Source organism: Rhinichthys klamathensis, unplaced genomic scaffold (genome assembly GCF_029890125.1).
Source record: "Rhinichthys klamathensis goyatoka isolate OS25496 unplaced genomic scaffold, OSU_Roscu_1.1 h1tg000072l_1, whole genome shotgun sequence".
NCBI classification, from domain to species: domain Eukaryota; kingdom Metazoa; phylum Chordata; class Actinopteri; order Cypriniformes; family Leuciscidae; genus Rhinichthys; species Rhinichthys klamathensis.
The window spans coordinates 1878563-1901242 of record NW_026606615.1 but is presented as its reverse complement, the minus strand read 5'-3'; the positions used below and the strand labels follow the sequence as shown (position 1 = coordinate 1901242).

Here is a 22680-nt window from a genome sequence, read left to right as displayed (position 1 = left end):
AAGTTTTGCAATGGTTCCGAAAATGACTAACAGAGTTTGTGAGGTTCCAGATACTGGCCAAGTAAGCCTAGTATACACACACACTTTGATCTCTCAGTAAGCCGAGTATACACACACACTTTATACACGCCAAGTAAGCCTAGTATACACACACACTTTGATCTCTCAGACTTCATCTCTCTCCTAGCCTCATTCGATCTCAGACGGCTCATCACCACAGGTACTCACAAGTCAGGCAACCAACTGGACCTGGTTTACACACGCAACTGCATCACAGACAACATTTTAGTGAAACCTCTCCACGTTTCAGATCATTTCCTCATTACTTTCAATCTACAACTCACTATCCACACTCCAACAACTCCCCTACCAGTTACTTTCAGACGAAACCTCCGCTCACTTTCTCCCTCCCATCTTTCCTCTGCTGTGTCTTCCTCTCTTCCCTCACCCTCAAAATTCTCATCTCTGGATGTGAATACCGCAACGGATACTTTATGCTCCACTTTAACTTCTTCTTTAGACACTATCTGCCCTCTCTCCTCCAGGCCAGCGCGCGCCACTCCCTCTAACCCTTGGTTATCTGAGGTTCTTCGTGAACACCGGACCAAACTCAGAGCAGCGGAGAGAAAATGGCGCAAATCGAATGATACATCTGACCTGAGTATGTATCAATCTCTGCTCTCTGCTTTTTCTGTTGATGTTCACGCTGCAAAATCTTCATACCTCCACAACAAGATCAACACCGCCCCTAACACACGAACACTTTTCAAGACATTCAACTCTCTCCTCTGTCCACCTCCACCACCACCCACCTCCTCACTAACTGCTGATGACTTTGCTAACTTCTTCACTAACAAAACAACAACTATCAGCAGTCAGTTCTCTAATCCACACACACAGGAACCTAGACCAACCACTCCCACAGCCAATAACCTTCTCTCCTCTTTCTCTCCACTAACCAAGGAAGAAGTATCTAAACTTCTCCTCTCCAGTCATCCTACCACCTGCCCTCTAGACCCCATCCCCTCACACCTTCTACAAGCCATCTCTCCCACACTTCTACCAGCTCTCACACACATCATCAACTCATCCCTACACACTGGCACTTTTCCTACAGCATTTAAGCAGGCTCGGGTAACTCCACTGCTTAAAAAACCAACATTAAACACATCACTCTTAGAGAATTACAGACCTATCTCTCTCCTACCATTCATTGCGAAAACACTTGAACGAGTTGCTTTCAACCAAGTATCATCTTTCCTGTCTCTGAACAACCAGCTGGATGTCAACCAATCTGGCTTCAAGAAAGGCCATTCAACCGAGACCGCATGACTATCGGTCACAGAAGCCCTGCGGATCGCAAAAGCTGCTTCCAAATCTTCAGTTCTCATTCTCCTGGACCTGTCTGCTGCCTTCAACACTGTGAATCATCAGATCCTTATGTCCACTCTCTCATCACTGGGCATCACTGGAACTGCCCTCCACTGGTTTGAGTCCTATCTCACAGGTAGGTCCTTCAGGGTCGCATGGAGAGGCGAGGTATCCAAAGCACATCAACTGACCACAGGGGTTCCCCAGGGTTCAGTTCTCGGACCGCTCCTCTTCTCCATTTACACCACATCACTGGGACCCATTATACATGCACATGGTTTCTCTTACCATTCCTATGCTGATGACACTCAGCTCTACCTCTCATTTCAACCAGATGATCCCACAGTAGCTGCTCGAATCTCAAGCTGTCTGGCTGACATCTCAGCATGGATGAAGGAGCATCACCTGCAGCTCAACCTGACAAAAACTGAGCTTCTCGTCCTCCCTGCTAATCTGTCTCCACAGCACGACTTCACTATCCAGCTAGATTCTTCCTCAATCACCCCATCAAAGTCGGTCAGAAATCTTGGTGTAATCTTTGATGACCAGCTGACCTTCACAGACCACATTACAAAGACAGCTCGATCATGCAGGTTTGCAATGCACAACATCAGGAAGATCAGGCCTTTCCTAACTGAGCATGCAACACAACTTCTCGTCCAGGCCCTGGTCATTTCTAGGCTTGATTACTGCAATGCTCTTCTGGCTGGACTTCCATCTTGTGCAACTAAACCTCTACAAATGATCCAAAATGCTGCTGCTCGTCTTATCTTCAACGAGCCCAAAAGGGCCCACGTCACTCCTCTGTTCATCTCTCTGCACTGGCTACCACTTGCTGCTCGCATCAAGTTCAAGGCATTGACACTTGCTTACAGATTGACCACAGGCTCAGCTCCCTCCTACTTTCACTCGCTCCTACGAGTCTACATCCCTACCAGAAGCCTACGATCAATCAATGAGCGACGGCTCATGGTACCTTCACAAAGAGCCACAAAATCACTCTCCAGAACATTCTCATTCACGGTTCCATGCTGGTGGAATGATCTCCCCACCCTCATTCGGAATGCAGAATCCCTGACAGCATTTAAAAGACAACTGAAAACTCATCTCTTCCGTGAGCACTTAACATAAAAAAACACAAAAAATAAAAAAAAAAACACTTAAATCCTCACTTGTCTGGTTTATGCTACTCTGAGCAATGTTTGAACTTTGTATTTTGAGCACTTCTTGGGTTGTTATTGTCTCTTCACGATGACTCGTTTGGTTAGTCCTCAGATGTAAGTCGCTTTGGATAAAAGCGTCTGCTAAATGACTAAATGTAAATGTAAAACTTTGCAGACCTTTTACATTCACAAACAGCTTTATTACACACTGCATGAAAGGTAAGATTCGTATAATAGGGATAGTTCACCCAAAAATGAAAATGCTGTAATTCCACCCTCATGTCGTTCTAAACCCGGAAGACTTTCATTAATCTTCAGAACACAAATAAAGATGTTTTTGATGAAATGTGAGAGTTTTTTGTCCCTCCATTGACAACTGACACTTTGACGCTTCAAAAAGTTTATAAAGAGATTGTAAAACTAATACAAATGAATTGAGCGGTTTAGTCATAATTTCCGAAGAGACTTGATCGCTTTATATGATGAACAGATTGAATTTAGGCTTTTATTCACTTATAAACATTGATCAGAGAACAGAAGCTCAACCGAACCTGCTTGACGCACGAGAACAAACCTCTTGCTGAAGCTCAAACGTGATGCGTAACATCAGAATGAACCTCATTGGTTCTTGCTAAAGCTCAAACGTGATGCGTAACACGAGAATGAACCTCATTGGTTCTTGCTGAAGCTCAAACATGATGCGTAACATCAGAATGAACCTCATTGGTTCTTGCTAAAGCTCAAACGTGATGCGTAACACGAGAATGAACCTCATTGGTTCTTGCTGAAGCTCAAACGTGATGCGTAACATCAGAATGAACCTCATTGCTTCTTGCTAAAGCTCAAACGTGATGCGTAATACGAGAATGAACCCCATTGGTTCTTGCTGAAGCTCAAACGTGATGCGTAACACGAGAATGAACCTCATTGGTTCTTGCTGAAGCTCAAACATGATGCGTAACACGAGAATGAACCTCATTGGTTCTTGCTGAAGCTCAAACGTGCTGCGTAACACGAGAATGAACCTCATTGGTTCTTGCTGAAGCTCAAACGTGCTGCGTAACACGAGAATGAACCTCATTTGTTCTTGCTGAAGCTCAAACATGATGCGTAACACGAGAATGAACCTCATTGGTTCTTGCTGAAGCTCAAACATGATGCGTAACACGAGAATGAACCTCATTGGTTCTTGCTGAAGCTCAAACGTGATGCGTAACACGCGAATGAACCTCATTGGTTCTTGCTGAAGCCCAAACGTGATGCGTAACACGAGAATGAACCTCATTGGTTCTTGCTGAAGCTCAAACGTGATGCGTAACACGAGAATGAACCTCATTGGTTCTTGCTGAAGCTCAAACGTGATGCGTAACACGAGAATGAACCTCATTGGTTCTTGCTGAAGCTCAAATGTGATGCGTAACACGAGATTGAACCTCATTGGTTCTTGCTGAAGCCCAAACGTGATGCGTAACACGAGAATGAACCTCATTGGTTCTTGCTGAAGCCCAAACGTGATGCGTAACACGTGAATGAACCTCATTGGTTCTTGCAGAAGCTCAAACGTGAAGCGTAACATGAGAATGAACCTCATTTGTTCTTGCTGAAGCTCAAACGTGATGCGTAACACGAGAATGAACCTCATTGGTTCTTGCTGAAGCCCAAACGTGATGCGTAACACGAGAATGAACCTCATTGGTTCTTGCTGAAGCCCAAACGTGATGCGTAACACGAGAATGAACCTCATTGGTTCTTGCTGAAGCCCAAACGTGATGCGTAACACGAGAATGAACCTCATTGGTTCTTGCTGAAGCCCAAACGTGATGCGTAACACGAGAATGAACCTCATTGGTTCTTGCTGAAGCCCAAACGTGATGCGTAACACGAGAATAAACCTCATTGGTTCTTGCTGAAGCCCAAACGTGATGCGTAACACGTGAATGAACCTCATTGGTTCTTGCTGAAGCCCAAACGTGATGCGTAACACGAGAATGAACCTCATTGGTTCTTGCTGAAGCTCAAACGTGATGCGTAACACGAGAATGAACCTCATTGGTTCTTGCTGAAGCCCAAACGTGATGCGTAACACGAGAATGAACCTCATTGGTTCTTGCTGAAGCCCAAACGTGACGCGTAACACGAGAATGAACCTCATTGGTTCTTGCTGAAGCTCAAAAGAGATGCGTAACACGAGAATGAACCTCATTGGTTCTTGCTGAAGCCCAAACGTGACGCGTAACACGAGAATGAACCTCATTGGTTCTTGCTGAAGCCCAAACGTGATGCGTAACACGAGAATGAACCTCATTGGTTCTTGCTGAAGCTCAAACGTGCTGCGTAACATGAGAATGAACCTCATTGGTTCTTGCTGAAGCTCAAACGTGCTGCGTAACACGAGAATGAACCTCATTGGTTCTTGCTGAAGCTCAAACGTGATGCGTAACACGAGAATGAACCTCATTGGTTCTTGCTGAAGCCCAAACGTGAAGCGTAACATGAGAATGAACCTCATTGGTTCTTGCTGAAGTTCAAACGTGATGCGTAACACGAGAATGAACCTCATTGGTTCTTGCTGAAGCTCAAACGTGATGCGTAACACGAGAATGAACCTCATTGGTTCTTGCTGAAGCTCAAACGTGATGCGTAACACGAGAATGAACCTCATTGGTTCTTGCTGAAGCCCAAACGTGAAGCGTAACATGAGAATGAACCTCATTGGTTCTTGCTGAAGCCCAAACGTGAAGCGTAACATGAGAATGAACCTCATTGGTTCTTGCTGAAGCTCAAACGTGAAGCGTAACATGAGAATGAACCTCATTGGTTCTTGCTGAAGCCCAAACGTGAAGCGTAACATGAGAATGAACCTCATTGGTTCTTGCTGAAGCCCAAACGTGAAGCGTAACATGAGAATGAACCTCATTGGTTCTTGCTGAAGCTCAAACGTGATGCGTAACACGAGAATGAACCTCATTGGTTCTTGCTGAAGCTCAAACGTGAAGCGTAACATGAGAATGAACCTCATTGGTTCTTGCTGAAGCTCAAACGTGAAGCGTAACATGAGAATGAACCTCATTGGTTCTTGCTGAAGCTCAAACGTGAAGCGTAACATGAGAATGAACCTCATTGGTTCTTGCTGAAGCCCAAACGTGAAGCGTAACATGAGAATGAACCTCATTGGTTCTTGCTGAAGCTCAAACGTGAAGCGTAACATGAGAATGAACCTCATTGGTTCTTGCTGAAGCCCAAACGTGAAGCGTAACATGAGAATGAACCTCATTGGTTCTTGCTGAAGCTCAAACGTGAAGCGTAACATGAGAATGAACCTCATTGGTTCTTGCTGAAGCTCAAACGTGAAGCGTAACATGAGAATGAACCTCATTGGTTCTTGCTGAAGCTCAAACGTGATGCATAACACGAGAATGAACCTCATTGGTTCTTGCTGAAGCCCAAACGTGATGCGTAACATGAGAATGAACCTCATTGGTTCTTGCTGAAGCCCAAACGTGCTGCGTAACACGAGAATGAACCTCATTGGTTCTTGCTTAAGCTCAAACGTGCTGCGTAACACGAGAATGAACCTCATTGGTTCTTGCTGAAGCTCAAACGTGATGCATAACACGAGAATGAACCTCATTGGTTCTTGCTGAAGCCCAAACGTGATGCGTAACATGAGAATGAACCTCATTGGTTCTTGCTGAAGCCCAAACGTGATGCCTAACATGAGAATTAACCTCATTGGTTCTTGCTGAAGCTCAAACTTGAAGCGTAACATGAGAATGAACCTCATTGGTTCTTGCTGAAGCCCAAACGTGATGCGTAACATGAGAATGAACCTCATTGGTTCTCGCATGTCAAGAGAACATGCTTGAGCTTCCGTTTCCCACAACTGATGTGAGCTGATGAATGTTTATGTGAATAAAAGTCTAAATTCAATCTGTTCATCATATAAAGTGATCGAGTCTCTTCAGAAAATTTGGACTAAACCGCTCAATTCATGTTGATTAGTTTTACGATCTCTTTATGAACTTTTTGAAGTGTCAAAGTGTCAGTTGCTTAGACTGTCAATGGAGGGACAGAAAGCTCTCAGATTTCATCAAAATAATCTTCATTTGTGTTCCGAAGATGAATGAAAGTCTTACGGGTTTGGAACAACATGATGAGGGCGAGTAATTACTGACAAAATTCTCACTTCTGGGTGAACTAACAGATTTATGATTCTAAGCAATTTGAACAGATCCATTTTGAAAATATGATATATAATTTTTAAACCTATAGATGCAAATAAACTGCTAAACTTTTTTTAGTTTAACTGACAAATATAAATCAGAGTAAGTTTATAAGTTTGTTTAAACTGTGTAATACAAATCGATGCACTTTTTAAAGGCAATTCAAAAACATAAATCTTAATTTTAGGCCTAAACATACATTTTTTGAGTTTGGCCTAAAATTAAGCCATTTATGGTTAAAAAGCAAGTGTGCGTGCATTTGACAGTGAGTCAGAACTATCTGTTTTATAAGACAGATTTCACAATAATGCATTCCTTTAGTGCCAATAACCTACAGTCCACATTTCCAACGAACCCACATGCCCTTAATTCACATTTAAACCCAGATGTGACTAAAATAATGTTAAAACATCACCACCCACACTCAGAGTGCTTTGCATCTAGTCTGAAAGGTTAATCACAGCAGAAAGCTTCCAACATAAAAATTAGATTTGTATTCCCAAACAGAATGACTCATAATAAGCTATATGTTTTGTGTGTGTGTGTGTGTGTGTGTGTGCATGTGTGTTTCAGTGTAAACACCTGTTTTGCTCTCCGTATCCTCCGATGATTTGGAGCTTCATTTGTACAGGCTGTGGTTTAATAAATCAAATGGAAATACAATAATACACGCGCACAGAGGTTTTCTCGTCCAGAAAGGTCAGCTCTGAGATTAATTATACTGAGAGGAAGACCTTAAAGGGATAGTTCACCCAAAAATGAACATTTTGTCGTCATTTACTTACCCTCAAGTTTTTCTAAACTTGTATGAGCTTCTTTGTTCAGTTGAACACTAAAGAAGATATTTTGAAAAATGTTGGCAACCAAACAGTTGCTGGACCCCATTGACTTCCATGTACTGTACTGTACGTTCGCAATGAGGAAAAGTTTTGTTTTGCCAAAAGTCTTCAAAAGTTGTTCTAAGCTTGTAAGAAACTCATACAAGTTTAGAACAACCTGAGGATGAGTAAATAATGACAGAATTCTCATTTTTGGGTGAATTATCCCTTTAATTAATATATCTCTATATGACACTACCTTGCTTTTACGATCCTAATAATTCACTCCAAATCTGTCTTTTACAATTGGAGGCTCCTATTTTTTGTCTTTGTGCATGCAGCGACTGCAACCCCAGTGTGCGTGTTCACAGATGAAGGAATAAATATAATGAGGACGTGGGGGTGTCGTTTAAGAGCCACATTCAGCCTTGGGAAATGGCCGCTTGTCACAAGAGTCTCTGGGACAGTGACAGCATCATTAACACTGATATTTCAGCCTTTAGAATGAACAGACAGACAGGTCCCGTCTTGTCTGGTGGTTCTTTGTCAACATTTACATCTGCATTTATTCATTTAGCACATGCTTTTATCCACAGCGACGTACAAATGAGGAAAAGCAAGCAATTTATATCATAAGCCAAAAATATTAGCAATGGAGCCATATAGTGCATTCCAAGAGTAAATCAGGAAAACTTCTAAACGAAACAGCAGAAGAGAGGAAATGACATTTTAATGGAAAAAGTGCACTTATTTATGGTTATGAATTAGTTGAATGCTGAGAAAGGATCAATGAAACATTAAAGCCTTTCAAATTTTAAATGCTCAAAAACTTTAATGCTTTTCTTTTGCGGTTGTTAGCTTTTGTGAGTTTTGAAAAAGTGTATTTAAATGTTAAATCTGTCACATTAACAAAAAGTATAACCATGTTTTTTGGTAAACTGTATATCAAAGTACCATAGTATTTCCATGTTTTTTTGACATGGTACCATGGTAAACTCAATATTACCTTAGTCTGACATCTTCACTGTACCGTGGTATTATTTTAGTATAATTTTTATACTATTATTTTCATTTTAGTTCAAAGTTTTAGTAATTTGGTTGCGTGTTTCGTCATCAACAGTTTTTGTTTTTTATGTATGTTTTTGATGAATTTTAATTTCAGTTTCAGTTATTTTAGTACAATGAAAATGTGAAATGTTTTCTTGGCTACTAGCTGAAATAAAATAGATTTAATTTTTTATACTTGATTTTATTTCGGATTACGTTTATGTTGGTAGAATAAAATTGTAATCAAATTATTTCAAATATATTTCAAGTTTAAGTTATGATTTTTTTTTTTATAAAGGCATGCTTATGATTTTCATGGGTAAGAGAAAACAAATGTCTATTACCGTACACAAAAGGTTTTATGTCAGAGATGTGGAAGGAAATCCAAAAATCTATTAATTCTAGGTTAAAATTGGCTTCAAGCATGCAGTGAAATCTATACTTATAATCTTTCAAATCAGACATTGACATGGTTTACTTGTCTACAATTTGGTTTATATCCTCTCTCAGCATATTAAACAATATTCAGACATCACAGAAATCAATTACATTTTATATGGATGTTATATGGTTTAAATGTGTTAAATGGCATGTGAGGAAGCAGCATTGTTGAAAATAATCATTTCGTTATTCACATGTAGAACCAAACATCTTTAAAGAAAAAGTTTTACTGAGCTGCTAAGGAGTACAAACCAATTGGGAAAAGAAACTCATGGCCTATTATTGCAATCAGTGTTTTGTATTCTGATAATACACACCTGAGTCCAGACATGGTTGAAACGTCATGGAAATGAGAAAAGTGGCCACATTATTTATATGTTCTTCTATAAATGAGATATTTTCTCTGGGGAGACACTAATTCAGATTCCAGCAAGTAGTGAGGTAATTGTGTTTCAGGTTTAGCTCTGTTTTCTATCTGTGAATCACATGAGACAGTAAATGATTGGTCAACCTTCAGTGTAGTTCAGTGGAAACCCTTCCGTCTGAGATCTTCATCCGCGGCTCCTTTAGATTAACCTGGTTTAAGAAACACTATTGTGCTTGATACTGCAAAGTATACAAAAAAAATAAACATAGTTGAGTCTTTCACAGAATAAAATACATTAATTTTAGGTGGTGAAACTGTAGGTTAAACAGCACAGGAGGAATGTCGATGGAAAAGCTCTCTGGTGCCATCTAGCTAAAAACAAAAAAGCTTCCGAAGTTTCTGGTCTCCATTTTGTGTCTTCATAAGACCACACTAATAACAGAAAACCTACTCAAACAGCTGATGATATGTGGTGTCTTTATGAGTTCATGAGAGCAATATAGACTTATAGATGTTATGAAGAAATCAAAATAATGTCAAAATGGTTAATATACTGCCGGAGCAGACCATAGCATGTTTACTGTGCTCAGTATGTAGACTATCATTCTAAAGCTTGCGGTCAGTTTTAAGATTTCAAATTATTTATTTATTTTTCAGCAAGGATGCATTAAATTGATCAAAAGTGTCAGTAAGGACATTTATAATGTTACAAAAGATTTCTGTTTCAAATAAAATAATAAGGTTTCCACAAAAATATTACGTTTTCAACACTGATTAGAAATGTTTCTTGAGCAGCAAATCAGAATGATTTCTGAAAGATCATGTGACACTGAAGACTGGAGTAATGATGCTGAAAATACAGCTTTGCATCACAGTAATACATTACATTTGATAACGTTTTCAAATTGAAAAGTTATTTTAAATTGTAATAATATTTGGCAATATTGTATCGCATACTCTCTTGCGTAGGTACTTATTTTGAATGAGTAATTCACAACTGCTAAAAAAAAAGTATGTTCTGTATGGTATTAGTGTGCTTAGTATGAATATAATCTGGACGTACATTTGTCATGTCGTCATTTTCATGACCAACAAGCGTCAATTGACTGCCATTCATAAATCCTCTCCCGTGGCCTCAAGGGATAGGAAAGTGTCCATCATATATGCACACTTCAGAATCTCACTGGAAGCAGTAGCTCATCCGGAGATTGTTTGCCTACTCTTTTATGAGTACTGTGAATTGTGACATACTTTTTTTCACCTACTACATAGTAGGGAAGTATGGGATTTCAGATGCAGCCAACATTTCATAAAATGTGTACTGGGAATTGGATCAAATAATGCAATGCGCTCAACCTGAAGTTAACTCATCTCAAGTATGACCATTTCCAATACCCAGGGTTTGTTCGATTTGAAGTGGTGCTGCACAGAGAGTACAGCGAGAGCAATTAGAGAGCAGATAGTTATATTAAACACCTATAAAGTTAGCATGCAGGCATGGGCCAAATGGAGAAGTCATGTGACAAATGTAGCACACTGCAAAGTGTGCAATAAGCTAATCTCTTGGTTCTAATAGTCAATAAGGAGTCAAGCATCAAACAATTAAACCCTAAAAAAATAAAACTACATTTGGGAGCTCAATTATATTGCCAATCAATAAAGCACCAAAATTGTAAAATACAGGCTTTATTCAACCATTTAAATATGTACATTTTCTGTGACAAGACAAGAATGGCTCATTTCATCAAAACATTCATAATTTTTTATAAAATCTTATAAAACAACATTTACAATACCAAAGAGGCTGTTTAACCTCCTTGAATCTTTTTTTGGCAATGGATGATTGTAGGTATTCCACTTTGTGCACAATTCACTTCACATTTTAGGAAGATAAAACATTTTTAAAAGTCTTTCAAAACACTTAAGAACCCAAAGGCTTTTTTAAAAATAAAGTTCTTGTAACATTTCCCTTGCGGTGCTCAGAGGCGACGGACGTTTCTTTTGCTTCGAGCGGAGCCGGCGACGAGGGTCTTCTGGGAAGGGGTGAAGGCTCGGACTGATTTTCGGCACGGGTCAGAGTTGTGGAACGCCGACTGGCACAGTGTGCAGAACTCAAAAGCGCAGCTGATGCGTGTGCACACGGCCTGCTGCATGTCGGAGTCGAAGCGTGCCGGAGAGCCGCAGAGAACACACGATCGCAGAGACTCGTGCTGCTTGAGGGATCTGGCAGCCTAGAAGAAAAAGAAAACCAGTTACATCAGCTGCCAAACACACAACTAAACTCATGCATGCATCAGGAGAGACAATGACCCTTTTCTCATTTCCCAGGTTCGCAGAAGTCATTATAGTTGGGTAAACTTCTATAGTGGTGAAAGGAAACTAAAACATAATTTGTTCCCATTTGCCCCTATAGGAAAAGAAAAAAAACCCATGTTCTATGACTCTTAATAGGGGAGTTACGCGAGACGGAATGGAAAAACTTCTGTATTTTGGCCATTCATTTACACAACAGCTCTTTAGGGGCCTGAAAACACTAACATTTGAAAACGGGTTTCAAGGTTCAAGTTTTTGAAAATACCATTATAGTCTGTATGCAAAAAAAAGACAATGTGAAAACTGTGACATCAGATGCAAGTGTATTACTAGACTTCAGGTCAGATTTACTAAACAGTACAAATTAGCGAGAGCACAAATCCAAATAAGTGCCAATGGGAGAGCAAGTTCAGCTCGTGATCTAATGACAACAGAAAATAAAAGACACAGCCAGATTATTTCCATTATGACCAACACAATCTACCAGTTAGTGTTTGGTTTAAGATGTGGGTTTTTTTTGGGGTGGTAAATAATGGTGCAAACATTAGTAAACCACCTTGCGTGATTTAGATAATCTCCCCCCGTAACTTTTGCGTCTGAAAGGGAAACTCCTGTCCATGCAAAAACAACCCTGTCCATGCCTTTTCAGCGCTAATTTTTCAATGCATGTCTTTAGAAAATACTGAGTTTAACACCAAATGAGGGTTTGCGCTGGTGCAAGCGGTTAGTAAATCTGGCCCTTAGGTCAGAAGAGAGAGAAAGACAAATCCATCACTCCCTCAGCTAATCACAAAACAGTATTGATACGTTTTCTGTAATTTCATGCCAAAGTAAACAAAGTGTATTATAAATGTACACTTTTTAAAGTAAAAAAAATATATATATATATATAAAAAGAGGAGATGAAAGCTAGATTTAAGATGTTTACTGTGAAAACACATACAGTCTGTGAAAAGGATCCATAATTTAGTGTTACTGGGGGATTTTTTTCTTTTTACCTCTTGAAACTGTTGGAAGCGACTTGATTTGGATGAGTTTTGCGCTCCACCCGTCTGGCACTGCGACTTCTTAACAGCCTTGTGAACGGGCGTCGAGGCGACGGTCTGCATGCAAGAGAACACCACCCTGCTCAAGGTGAAGTCTCGTGATAATGATCCCGCGGGGCGGCCGGAGTCCTGAAATCAAAAAATAAACAATTAGAACTGAAAGATAGTGAAAAAACAATTATGAAGGCTCCAATCATGTTGTTCGAACCACAAATATTCACTTTTTGAAGTGAAACTGCCATTTGTCAAAACAACTTCCAAACTTAAAATTTGGTTTGAGTATTGAGGCTTTTTTGTGTGTGAATTGAAACTAAACTCTTGTTGTGACTCTTTAATAAAAGAAAACCCTAATATACAAGTCAAAGCATTATTGTGGAAAGAAAAAAAGCTTTCATTTTTTTGCAACTGGTGGTTTCTTTTGAGCTAGCTTGAGGTAGTTATTTGACTAACTTAATTCTGTTCGGCGCATGAATTAACCATTTAATTTAGCTTAAACTAAACCATTACAATGTGAACTTTGCATTATATAAAAGTTAATACAGCACATGGGTGAATCAGTGCAGTTGTCATCTGAATGTCTCTTACCCTTTGCGTTCTTTCTGCTTTTTTGCAGCGCTGAAGGGCCACATGATCCTGGGAAATGATTTTCCGCCATGTCCGGCTCACTTTTCTACAGCTGCAAGAGATCAAACAGACAGTCAGTCAATCTGATCCACATCAGTGTCAGATCAAGTCACAGGAAAAATTACCAAACAGGACGTTACCTTACTAAGTCGCAATCTCCCAGCAGGCCCAAGACCCTTGCGAGAATGTGCCTCATGTCTTTCTTCAACAGGTCACAAAGGATGTCCACAAACTGCAGTCCCATCTTCCCACCGATCACATTATGCAGCCCGAAATTCACAGCAACCTTATTGACGACGGTCCAGTCGTAACTTCTGCTCTTTTTATAGCTTTTGGACAGTTCTCTGCACACCTCCTCCTGGAAATTCAGCACGGGTAGACAGGGCGCAGAATGACACTCAGCGTCCAAGGATTGAGAGGACACATTTTCCACTTTACTCCTCTCCAATGAATCCATGTTACCCACGTCCCCATGATCCAACCGGCTGTTTTGGAGGGAAAGGTAGCCACTGTCCTCAGTTAGGCCACAACTGCTGAGAATCACCTCGTCGTCGGACGCGACCTCCAGAGAATGACGCTTATTCTGGAAGTTTTCTTTATTGTGGGGGCCTTTGCTTCTGGCCTCCATTGGGGTGGAGATGGCCGTGACCGGTGAGCTTGGGGCGGCCGTTTTCCGTGGAGAAACGGTGTGGCGCTTAATCTCACCGAGGTCCGATTTAGCTTTCTCCATGTGGCATAAAACCGTACAATCATCACTGTAGCTTGGACACTTCATAATGAGGCTGATTCAGACCGCAAACTAGAGGAAATGAGAAATAAGACATGTTAAAGTATGTTGGACAAATTATTATATGTCATTACTAACCCAATAATGTGAACATTTTATAAATCCACATTAGCCAAACTACTAGTTTGATATTTACAAAAAGTAACAAGTATACACAGGAACATTTATTTTTCCCCCCTCTTATCTTCCAATACTAAGTTCTAAACACTCGTGGCTGCTCTAACACTCTTAAATCAAGATACAGTACATTTATTTGAGATGCTAAACGACCTATTAAGGTATGAAGCCTTTTTCCCTCCTTTTTGCTAAAAACAAGAAAAAATATCTGCCAATGGAGTACAAAAAATATATATTTTTCTATTTAAATTAAGTTCTCATTTCTCACCCCATTAGCAGATTTTACTTGTTTTCGGTAAAAACTAACTTTTTTTTTTTTTATCCCAGAAAACATGACTTAGTATCACATTGACATTTACTTAAGAAGCTTAGATACACAAATACCTAATATAGAAGTAATTTTTTTTATAATGTAGGCCTATAACGTTATTGGAACTGCATTAACTAATTGCAGATTATCTTGATGTGTTATGTGTCCAATACGTTTATATAAAGAATTACATAAAGTGATATAGAAACACAAAAACACAAGGTCCCTCCTTTTTTAGGCTCAAATGTAACGTTAAGCACATTAGCCTGCTCACGTTTTAAGCATTACAGCGTTAATATTAAAACACAGTTGATAATGCATGTTAAAATACATCATTTCGATTGCCTGATATTTAATGCGTTCAGATATTATACAGGGGATGCGTTTATTTGTACTTTTAATTTTGCGCGCCTAAGTGCATTCATTCCTGACGTGGCTCATCATGATGCACACTACTGAGGCCACATACTAGCTTTAAGACAACTTACAATCTATGTTCTTACGCGAAAAGGCTCACACGGTTTCTTTGAATGCATTCTATCATACAAATAGATACATTTTATTTTACAAAAATACAATACTAAAAGCAAATCTGAAACCATCACATTGACGGAACGCAAAAATGGCCGGACAACTAGCAACTATTTGTTCAAAATCCTATTTAAAGGCTTATATTTTCACGAAACTACAAAAATATCATATTAAAGTAGTCGTCTCTTACCTCTAAAAGATAAAATCACGTTTGTATAGTCCTCATATGTCGTTACAAACACGTCCTGTTCGCTTTTGCAGTGGTAGTAAGCATTTAAGCGGCAACACAATGGTTAGTGAGCTTCAGGAAAAAGCGCCACTTGCAAATGCATTTGAAATTTGGCGAAAAAACCTTGCGGCCAACCAGAGCACAGTGGAATACCTTTAAATGACCCGCAGCCAATGAACGCGCTCGGCGGAAGACTGAAGTGATGTCATGACGCAGATAGATCCGAAACGTCAACATGCTTAAAGAGCGCCACCCAATCAAAGGCGCGCCTGGGGGAAAAAGCGCCTTTTTTAAATAAATCAATAAAGTGAACTTTTAAAATATTTTTTTATTGGTTTAACCGAGAGTATACAGTATCGGGCAAAAGTTTGGAAACATTAAGGTTTTTTAATGTTTTTAAAAGTAGTCTCTTAATCTCACCAAAGCTGCATTTATTTTATTTAAAATACAGGAAAAACAGTAATATTGTGAAATATTATTACAATTTAAATGAACTGAATGAATTTTCTGTGATCAAGGCTGAATTTTCAGCATCAGTAGTCCAGCCTTCAATGTCACATGAATGATCCTTCAGAAATAATTATAATATGCTGATTTGCTGCTCAAGAAACATTTATTATTATTATTATTCATGTTAAACAGTTGTGCTGCTTAGTATTTTTGTGGAAACTGTTTTTTTTTTTTTTTTTTTTTATTCTTTGATGAATAGAAAGTTCAGAAGAACAGCATTTATTAAAAATAGACTTTTTGTAATATTTATTAATTTCACAAATGTCTTTACAGTCTTTTTTTATCATTTTAATGTGCCTTGGCTAAATAAAAGTACTAATTTCTTTTTCTCTCACCCCAAACTTTTAAATGCCAGTGTATTTAGGTTATCTTAATTATAATTTCTGAAAGATCATGTGACACTGAAGACTGGAGTAATGAAGCTGAAAATTCAGCTTTGCATCACAGGAATAATTTAAATTTTAAACTATATTACAACAGCTTTTATATACAAGCTGTGGTTTAAAATCCTGGTATTAAAAAATTAATACAAATAATTTATGTGGAAATGTATGTTATAGCCAGCTCTACAAAATATGTTATGAGCTAGAAATGGCTCTTTGTGAGTTAAATCTCTAAATATAGATACAATTATTTTAAAAAATCTCAAACAACTGTAAAAGTCAAACTGGCTGTAATTAGTCACCACACCAAAGCATTTCACAGCGCTGTGTGAACTTCAAGAGAAAGCACAGAGTGTGTGTGAAGCTCCTGAGAGAGATGGTGAGATAAACTGCGCTCTTTTCTTAGACTAGACGGCTGTGCTCACAATTCAGTCTCACACCCACGAAGCCAAACTTTTACACATTTCTTTATTGCCACAAATAACTACTGATTCTGATCATTGTCCTCGAGAACGTCCATGAGGGATTCCTGTTCAGAAAACTGTTGCAAAAACACAATCATCTCGTCTAGCAGTTCCTCTCCTTGTAAGAATCCACGCACGTCATGAATGGTTTTTCCAATCCTGTGATCAGTGATCCGGTCCTGTGAGAAGTTATACGTCCTGATTTTCTCTGATCTGCCTTTGGTGCCAATCTGTAATAAGAGAAGTAAAATGTCGTTTATATATAATTAACATAAATCAACTAAACCAATTATATCTGATATTAGATAGTCACTTATACATCAACATTGACAATTCAACAGTAGCCTTATTCTGTTAGTTCACCCAAAAATGAAAATGATGTCATTAATGACTCTTCCTCATGTCGTTCCAAGCCCGTAAGACCTCCGTTCATCTTCAGAACACAGTTTAAGATATTTTAGATTTAGTCCGAGAGCTTTCTGTCCCTCCATTGAAAATGTGTGTACGGTATACTGTCCTTGTCCAGAAAGGAAATAAAGACATCATCAAAGTAGTCCATGTGACATCAGTGGGTTAGTTAGAACGTGTTGAAGCATCTAAAATACATTTATGTAAAATACATAAAATACATTGAAGCGTCTTACATACAAAAGACTGGTGGTCTGCACCAGACACACGCTGCTGACGTGTGTCTGGTGCGCCCGTGTATTCGGGTTCAAATAAATATGGCAGGGCAAAAAAATGCAAGTCTTCCTCTGTGTGGAAATCCTTAGACATGTTTGCGAAGATTGTTTAGTTTCCAGCGTGCGTCTCCCTCAGACTGTAGACGAAGCTCGGGCGCACCAAACACACGTCAGCGGCGGCACTGAACGCGGATCCACAACAGAACCAGAATACACACACACACACTTACACACCAGACACACGTCAGCAGCGTCTTACGTCAGCGGAGGCACTGAACGCGGATCCACAACAGAACCGGAACACAATACAATGCTGAATAAAGTCGTAGTTTTTGTTATTTTTGGACCAAAATGTATTTTCGATGCTTCAAAACATTCTAACTAACCCACTGATGTCACATGGACTACTTTGATGATGTCTTTATCTCCTTTCTGGACAAGGACAGTATAGCGTACATACATTTACAATGGAGGGACAGAAAGCTCTCGGACTAAATCTAAAATATCTTAAACTGTGTTCTGAAGATGAACGGAGGTCTTACGGGCTTGGAACGACATGAGGGAGAGTCATTAATGACATCATTTTCATTTTTGGGTGAACTAACCCTTTAATAAAGTTGTAGGGAGGGAATTGATTGGATCATGAAATGTGTGTTGCATGCCAGAATACCAAATTGATGTGGCTAAAACAGCTCTTGGTTTACATTGTCCAATAGCCTGCGTGATCAATGTGTTATTTCAGAGGAAGATTATATTTCGCTTAAAGATTTTTTTTTTCTTCTTTTGAATAACATGCACTGATGAATGATTGTCATGTTTTCATGTTTCAAGATTTGGATGTACCTGGAGTTTGCGAGCCTGGTATCTCTTGCTGGTCTCGTCCTCCAGCCGGGCGCTGTAGAGTTTGGCTCGCAGGAGTGTCATCGCCGTCTCTTTGTTCTTGATCTGGGACCGCTCCTGCTGGCACTCAGACACTGTGCCTGAAAATAGGACAAATTATGAACAAATCATATATATTGGGAAAATATTACAATCTAAAAGAACTGTTAAAATGCTATTTATTCCTGTGATGCAAAGCTGAATTTTCAGCATCATTACTCTGTCTTCAGTGTCACATGATGCTTAGTATTTCTGTGGAAACCTATCATTGATACTTATGATATTTATTATGGTTTTTATGACATTTATTATTATCATGTGACACTGAAGACTGGAGTAATGATGCTGAAAATTTAGCTTTGCGTCACAGGAATAAATTACAATTTAATATACATTTAAATAGAAAATTGTAAACAATATTTCACAATATTACTGTTACTAGACACACAACAGTATATATATAGGGCATAGGTTTGATTTTAACATTGGTGGGGACACAAAAGCACTTTTGATCGTAATTTCATGTCATCTAAAGCCTTAATTTATAGATAAGGTAGCCAACCCACTCATAACTCATCATTTTGATTATGTAAACCAACAACATTACAATTTAGCTTTCTGTACTTAATGATAGAATATTTAAACAAGCATACATTAATAACAGCAAAAAAAAAAACGTTATTCAGGGATTGACATTAAGATTTTTAGTCAGTATTGACTTCAATTATGTATGTAATGTTATAAGTTAAAGGTAATGATGACAACGAGACTTTAACTTGACTCTGTCCATAATGCAATCGTCAACATCTTTCATGCATGAACATAATCAGTAAATATTCCATAATGTATATAGAGCACTTACTGCAAATTATAGTGTTTTTTGTTTCTTGATGACACTGTGCATCACTTTATTTTAATATCAAAAATGAACTAAACCATTGATTCTGAAAGAAAATGCAACTGAGAGTGTACTGTTGCTGTAGAAACACACAACTTCTACATGCATCTCATTAACTGCACGCTCTTATTTCAGTGTTGTTTTTAATTTTGTGGAAATTTGAGCTTTGTACATTCAGTTTAACAACATTAGGTTAAAGCGGGTAAACTTTACCATTCAACTGAACTGTGGACATAGACTTTGTTTCAAACACTTAGCTTACTCCATCTATGCACTAAATACACGTCCCTAAAATAAAACAGTTTTCAAGCGTATTTACTTTGACTTCTCAGATGTGGCCAAAATTACAACAACAGTGGTTACATTTAAAAAAAAAAGTGTTATTGTTTGATAAAAATTATTGTTAGGGACAATTCAGCAGTGGCTGGATATCGGCCCAACTAAATTGTACACCCTCATCTCCATCGTGCTGACCTGTGGGTAGATGGACGATCCTCACAGCGCTGTCGGTGGTGTTGACATGCTGTCCTCCTGCTCCACTGGCTCTCTTCGTCTCGATCCTCAGATCTTTGGGGTTGATGGTAAATGAGATCTGTGAGGGTAAAGAGAAAGTCAACAATGCAAAAAGATGAATCACCACTTATACCTGAGTACTGCTCAAAGAACAAGGCTTTCTCATGAAACACCTAATTTACACATGCATTTATCTAAATAGCCATTAGAGCTGAAGTTTTGTGTGTACCTCAGTGGGTTGAGGAAGTATGGCCACGGTCATCGTGCTGGTGTGTATGCGACCTTTACTTTCTGTTTTCGGGACCCTCTGGACACGATGGACACCAGCTTCAAACTTTAACTTTTTATAGCTGAGTGGACCACTGATACTGGCTGCTGCATGTCTGATGCCCCCTAAACAAGCCAAATACACCACTGGAAATGAGCGTTCAGGGCACATGATGACAAAAACACAATCACTGACACAAATTATTTAGAGTCTATTATTTAGTCTTTGCATATGACAGGATAGAAGTAGACAAACGTGTCAACCTAGTTCACTTGACATGACCTCCAGGATCCCAAAGTCCCAGCCATGGAAAGCAGCGAAAGAATGATACATATCGAAGATCTCTGCGGTAAAGAGCATAGCTTCTTGACCTCCGACCCCCATAGTGACCTCTAGGACCAGGTCACTCATGTCTGAGTCCTCTTCTGGGATCAGCAGAGATAAAATCTGGAACACAGAACATTAAGTATTGAGTGTCTGTTTACATTGTGTTTAAACTTATTGTTTATAAAGCATTTTTACTTGGTTTGACAAATTTTGTTACTACTTTTTTGAACTGCCTTAAAGTAATAATTCAATAAGAGTAACAAATAAATATATAATCATTATCAAGTCATGCTATTAATGTTATTTATATCTTATATTCACTGGTTATATTATAACAGTGAATGTATCCAGTAAATTAATTAATTTGAAACCAATACATATACATATATATATATATATATATATATATATATATATATATATATATATATATATATAAATTGTATATATTTATACATTAATTGGATACATAAACTCTATTGTTTAAAAATGCATAACTTATTAACTTGTACATTTACTTATACATTTATAATGATTATTATTTATATTATATATATATATATATATAAACTGTCTATATATATACATACAGTATATAATATTTTCAATTAAATATTGAATTAGTTCTATATATTCATTTCTAGTTCATGTACATTTACTGATAATTTATAATAATATTGTAATAATCACAAAATAAAGCAGGGCTAATCTTTTTATACTATATATACATTTTTTTCTTTTATTAAAACTTGGATATGTGAGACCCATAAGGTCTGTAAGTGTTTACATGTCATCCATCTCATTCCTTAAGGATCTGTGACTGTGCAAAGACTGTATGACAATCAATAAGGGTAATTTATTTAATAAAGGTGACTGGCATGTTAATGAGAGGATTTCACACCTCACCTTTTGTTTGAGATCTTGAATGGCTGCCAGACAGGTTTCCTTCTCAGACTCTGCAAGCTCATGTAATTCTGGGTCATTGTCTGAAATGAGATGCAGATGCAAATGAAATGGCACCATAGAAAGCTTTTCAATTTAAGTACATCTTTCACAGTTCATTACCTTTCAGCAAGTCCTGTGTTTCCTCCAACTCCTTCTGTTTTTCCTCCAATTCTTTGATTTTTTGTACCAAAGGCCCTAGTGCAGAGAGATTAGTCCTTTTAATTTTTACATCCTCATCATCCAGTGGTTGGTTTTCAGTACTGATGGAGTCCAACCATGTGTTATACTCCATTTCCTTCTTCTTCAGATAGTCATGTAAAGACTTCTTGCTGAAGATCTCATCCACAGACAGTATCTTAGTGACCAGCACAGACTGGGATGTATGAAAGGCTCTTTGAGAGTGTGGTATTGTGCTGTTAACAGTCCTGTGAATGGCTGGACATCTGCATACTGCTCTTCTAATGACTCCTGCACTCCTGAACAGTGTCACATTCAGCAGCTGAAGACTTTTACTAAAGCAAACGACTGCCATCTCCACTCAAGTGCCGCATTTAAAGGAGGATAAAAAGCATTTACTATTCAAATAGTTTTCCAAACACAACTGTATTGCAGCCTTCAGTTGACATCTATGAACCACAACATTCACATGTACTACACGGAGCTTCTTTTTCCGGGTGATTTGTCTTTTTTTAAAATAAAAGTCCGTAACATTACGAACACACTGGAAATATGGATTCAAGGCGTTCTGACATTTATGTACTGTATATATATACTTTACATTGTCTAATATTTAGTAACATTATGTAAAAATAAATGTACACACATTCTAAATTAAAATGAAAGTTCATTACAAAACGTTTTATTTATTTATTTTAATAGTTGTAATTACTATTATATATAAGAAACATGTCTATGTAGTTTTAATAAAATATAGTTTTTTTTATTAATTAACATTAATGTTGTTTATAAAGGCTTTTTATTTAGGCAGCATTGCCAGCGTTGTTTATTTTAGGTAAACATTACATTACATTTAATTTATATTATTTTTACATTAACGCATTTTTTATAAGCAATATATTAATATAATATTTTAAAATCAAGACGATCTACGATTTATAAAATAAGATTAAAAAAAAGATGATTATTATTAATAATTTATTAGATAATGTAGAAATACTACAATAAATTCCAAATCGTGTAAAAACAATACCACATTAAACCAGGAGATGGTAGTATTGCCAAAGGTTATAATATTATTATAATATGTATTTATATATTTATTAGAGTGTGTTCTTTATTAAATAAAGTTTATTTAACACACACACACACACACACACACACACACATGTTGTTGAAACTCAAGGCTGTTAAAATGAAAGTGAGCCAATAAGTGGTCTTCTGCTGCCCTCTGCTGGCCACTCTA

The 22680-nt window shown here is 38.1% G+C and overlaps 2 protein-coding genes across 2 annotated transcripts; both read right to left on the bottom strand.

Moving 5' to 3' along the window:
- Nucleotides 1-11104: 11104 nt before the first annotated feature.
- Nucleotides 11105-15515, bottom strand: fbxo5 (F-box protein 5). Its single transcript, XM_056250673.1, has 5 exons — nucleotides 15349-15515; nucleotides 13554-14212; nucleotides 13375-13465; nucleotides 12742-12918; nucleotides 11105-11661 (listed from the first exon to the last, which is right to left on the bottom strand). Exons 2-5 carry the CDS (start codon nucleotides 14186-14188, stop codon nucleotides 11410-11412), a joined length of 1155 nt encoding a protein of 384 aa, XP_056106648.1. The 5' UTR covers nucleotides 14189-14212; nucleotides 15349-15515; the 3' UTR covers nucleotides 11105-11409.
- Nucleotides 15516-16731: 1216 nt separating this feature from the next.
- Nucleotides 16732-21932, bottom strand: mtrf1l (mitochondrial translational release factor 1-like). The gene is made up of 7 exons (XM_056250672.1): nucleotides 21378-21932; nucleotides 21219-21298; nucleotides 20249-20432; nucleotides 19947-20110; nucleotides 19679-19796; nucleotides 18271-18407; nucleotides 16732-16974 (listed from the first exon to the last, which is right to left on the bottom strand). The coding sequence occupies exons 1-7, from the start codon at nucleotides 21787-21789 to the stop codon at nucleotides 16765-16767; spliced, it is 1305 nt and encodes a 434-aa protein (XP_056106647.1). The 5' UTR covers nucleotides 21790-21932; the 3' UTR covers nucleotides 16732-16764.
- Nucleotides 21933-22680: the final 748 nt, after the last annotated feature.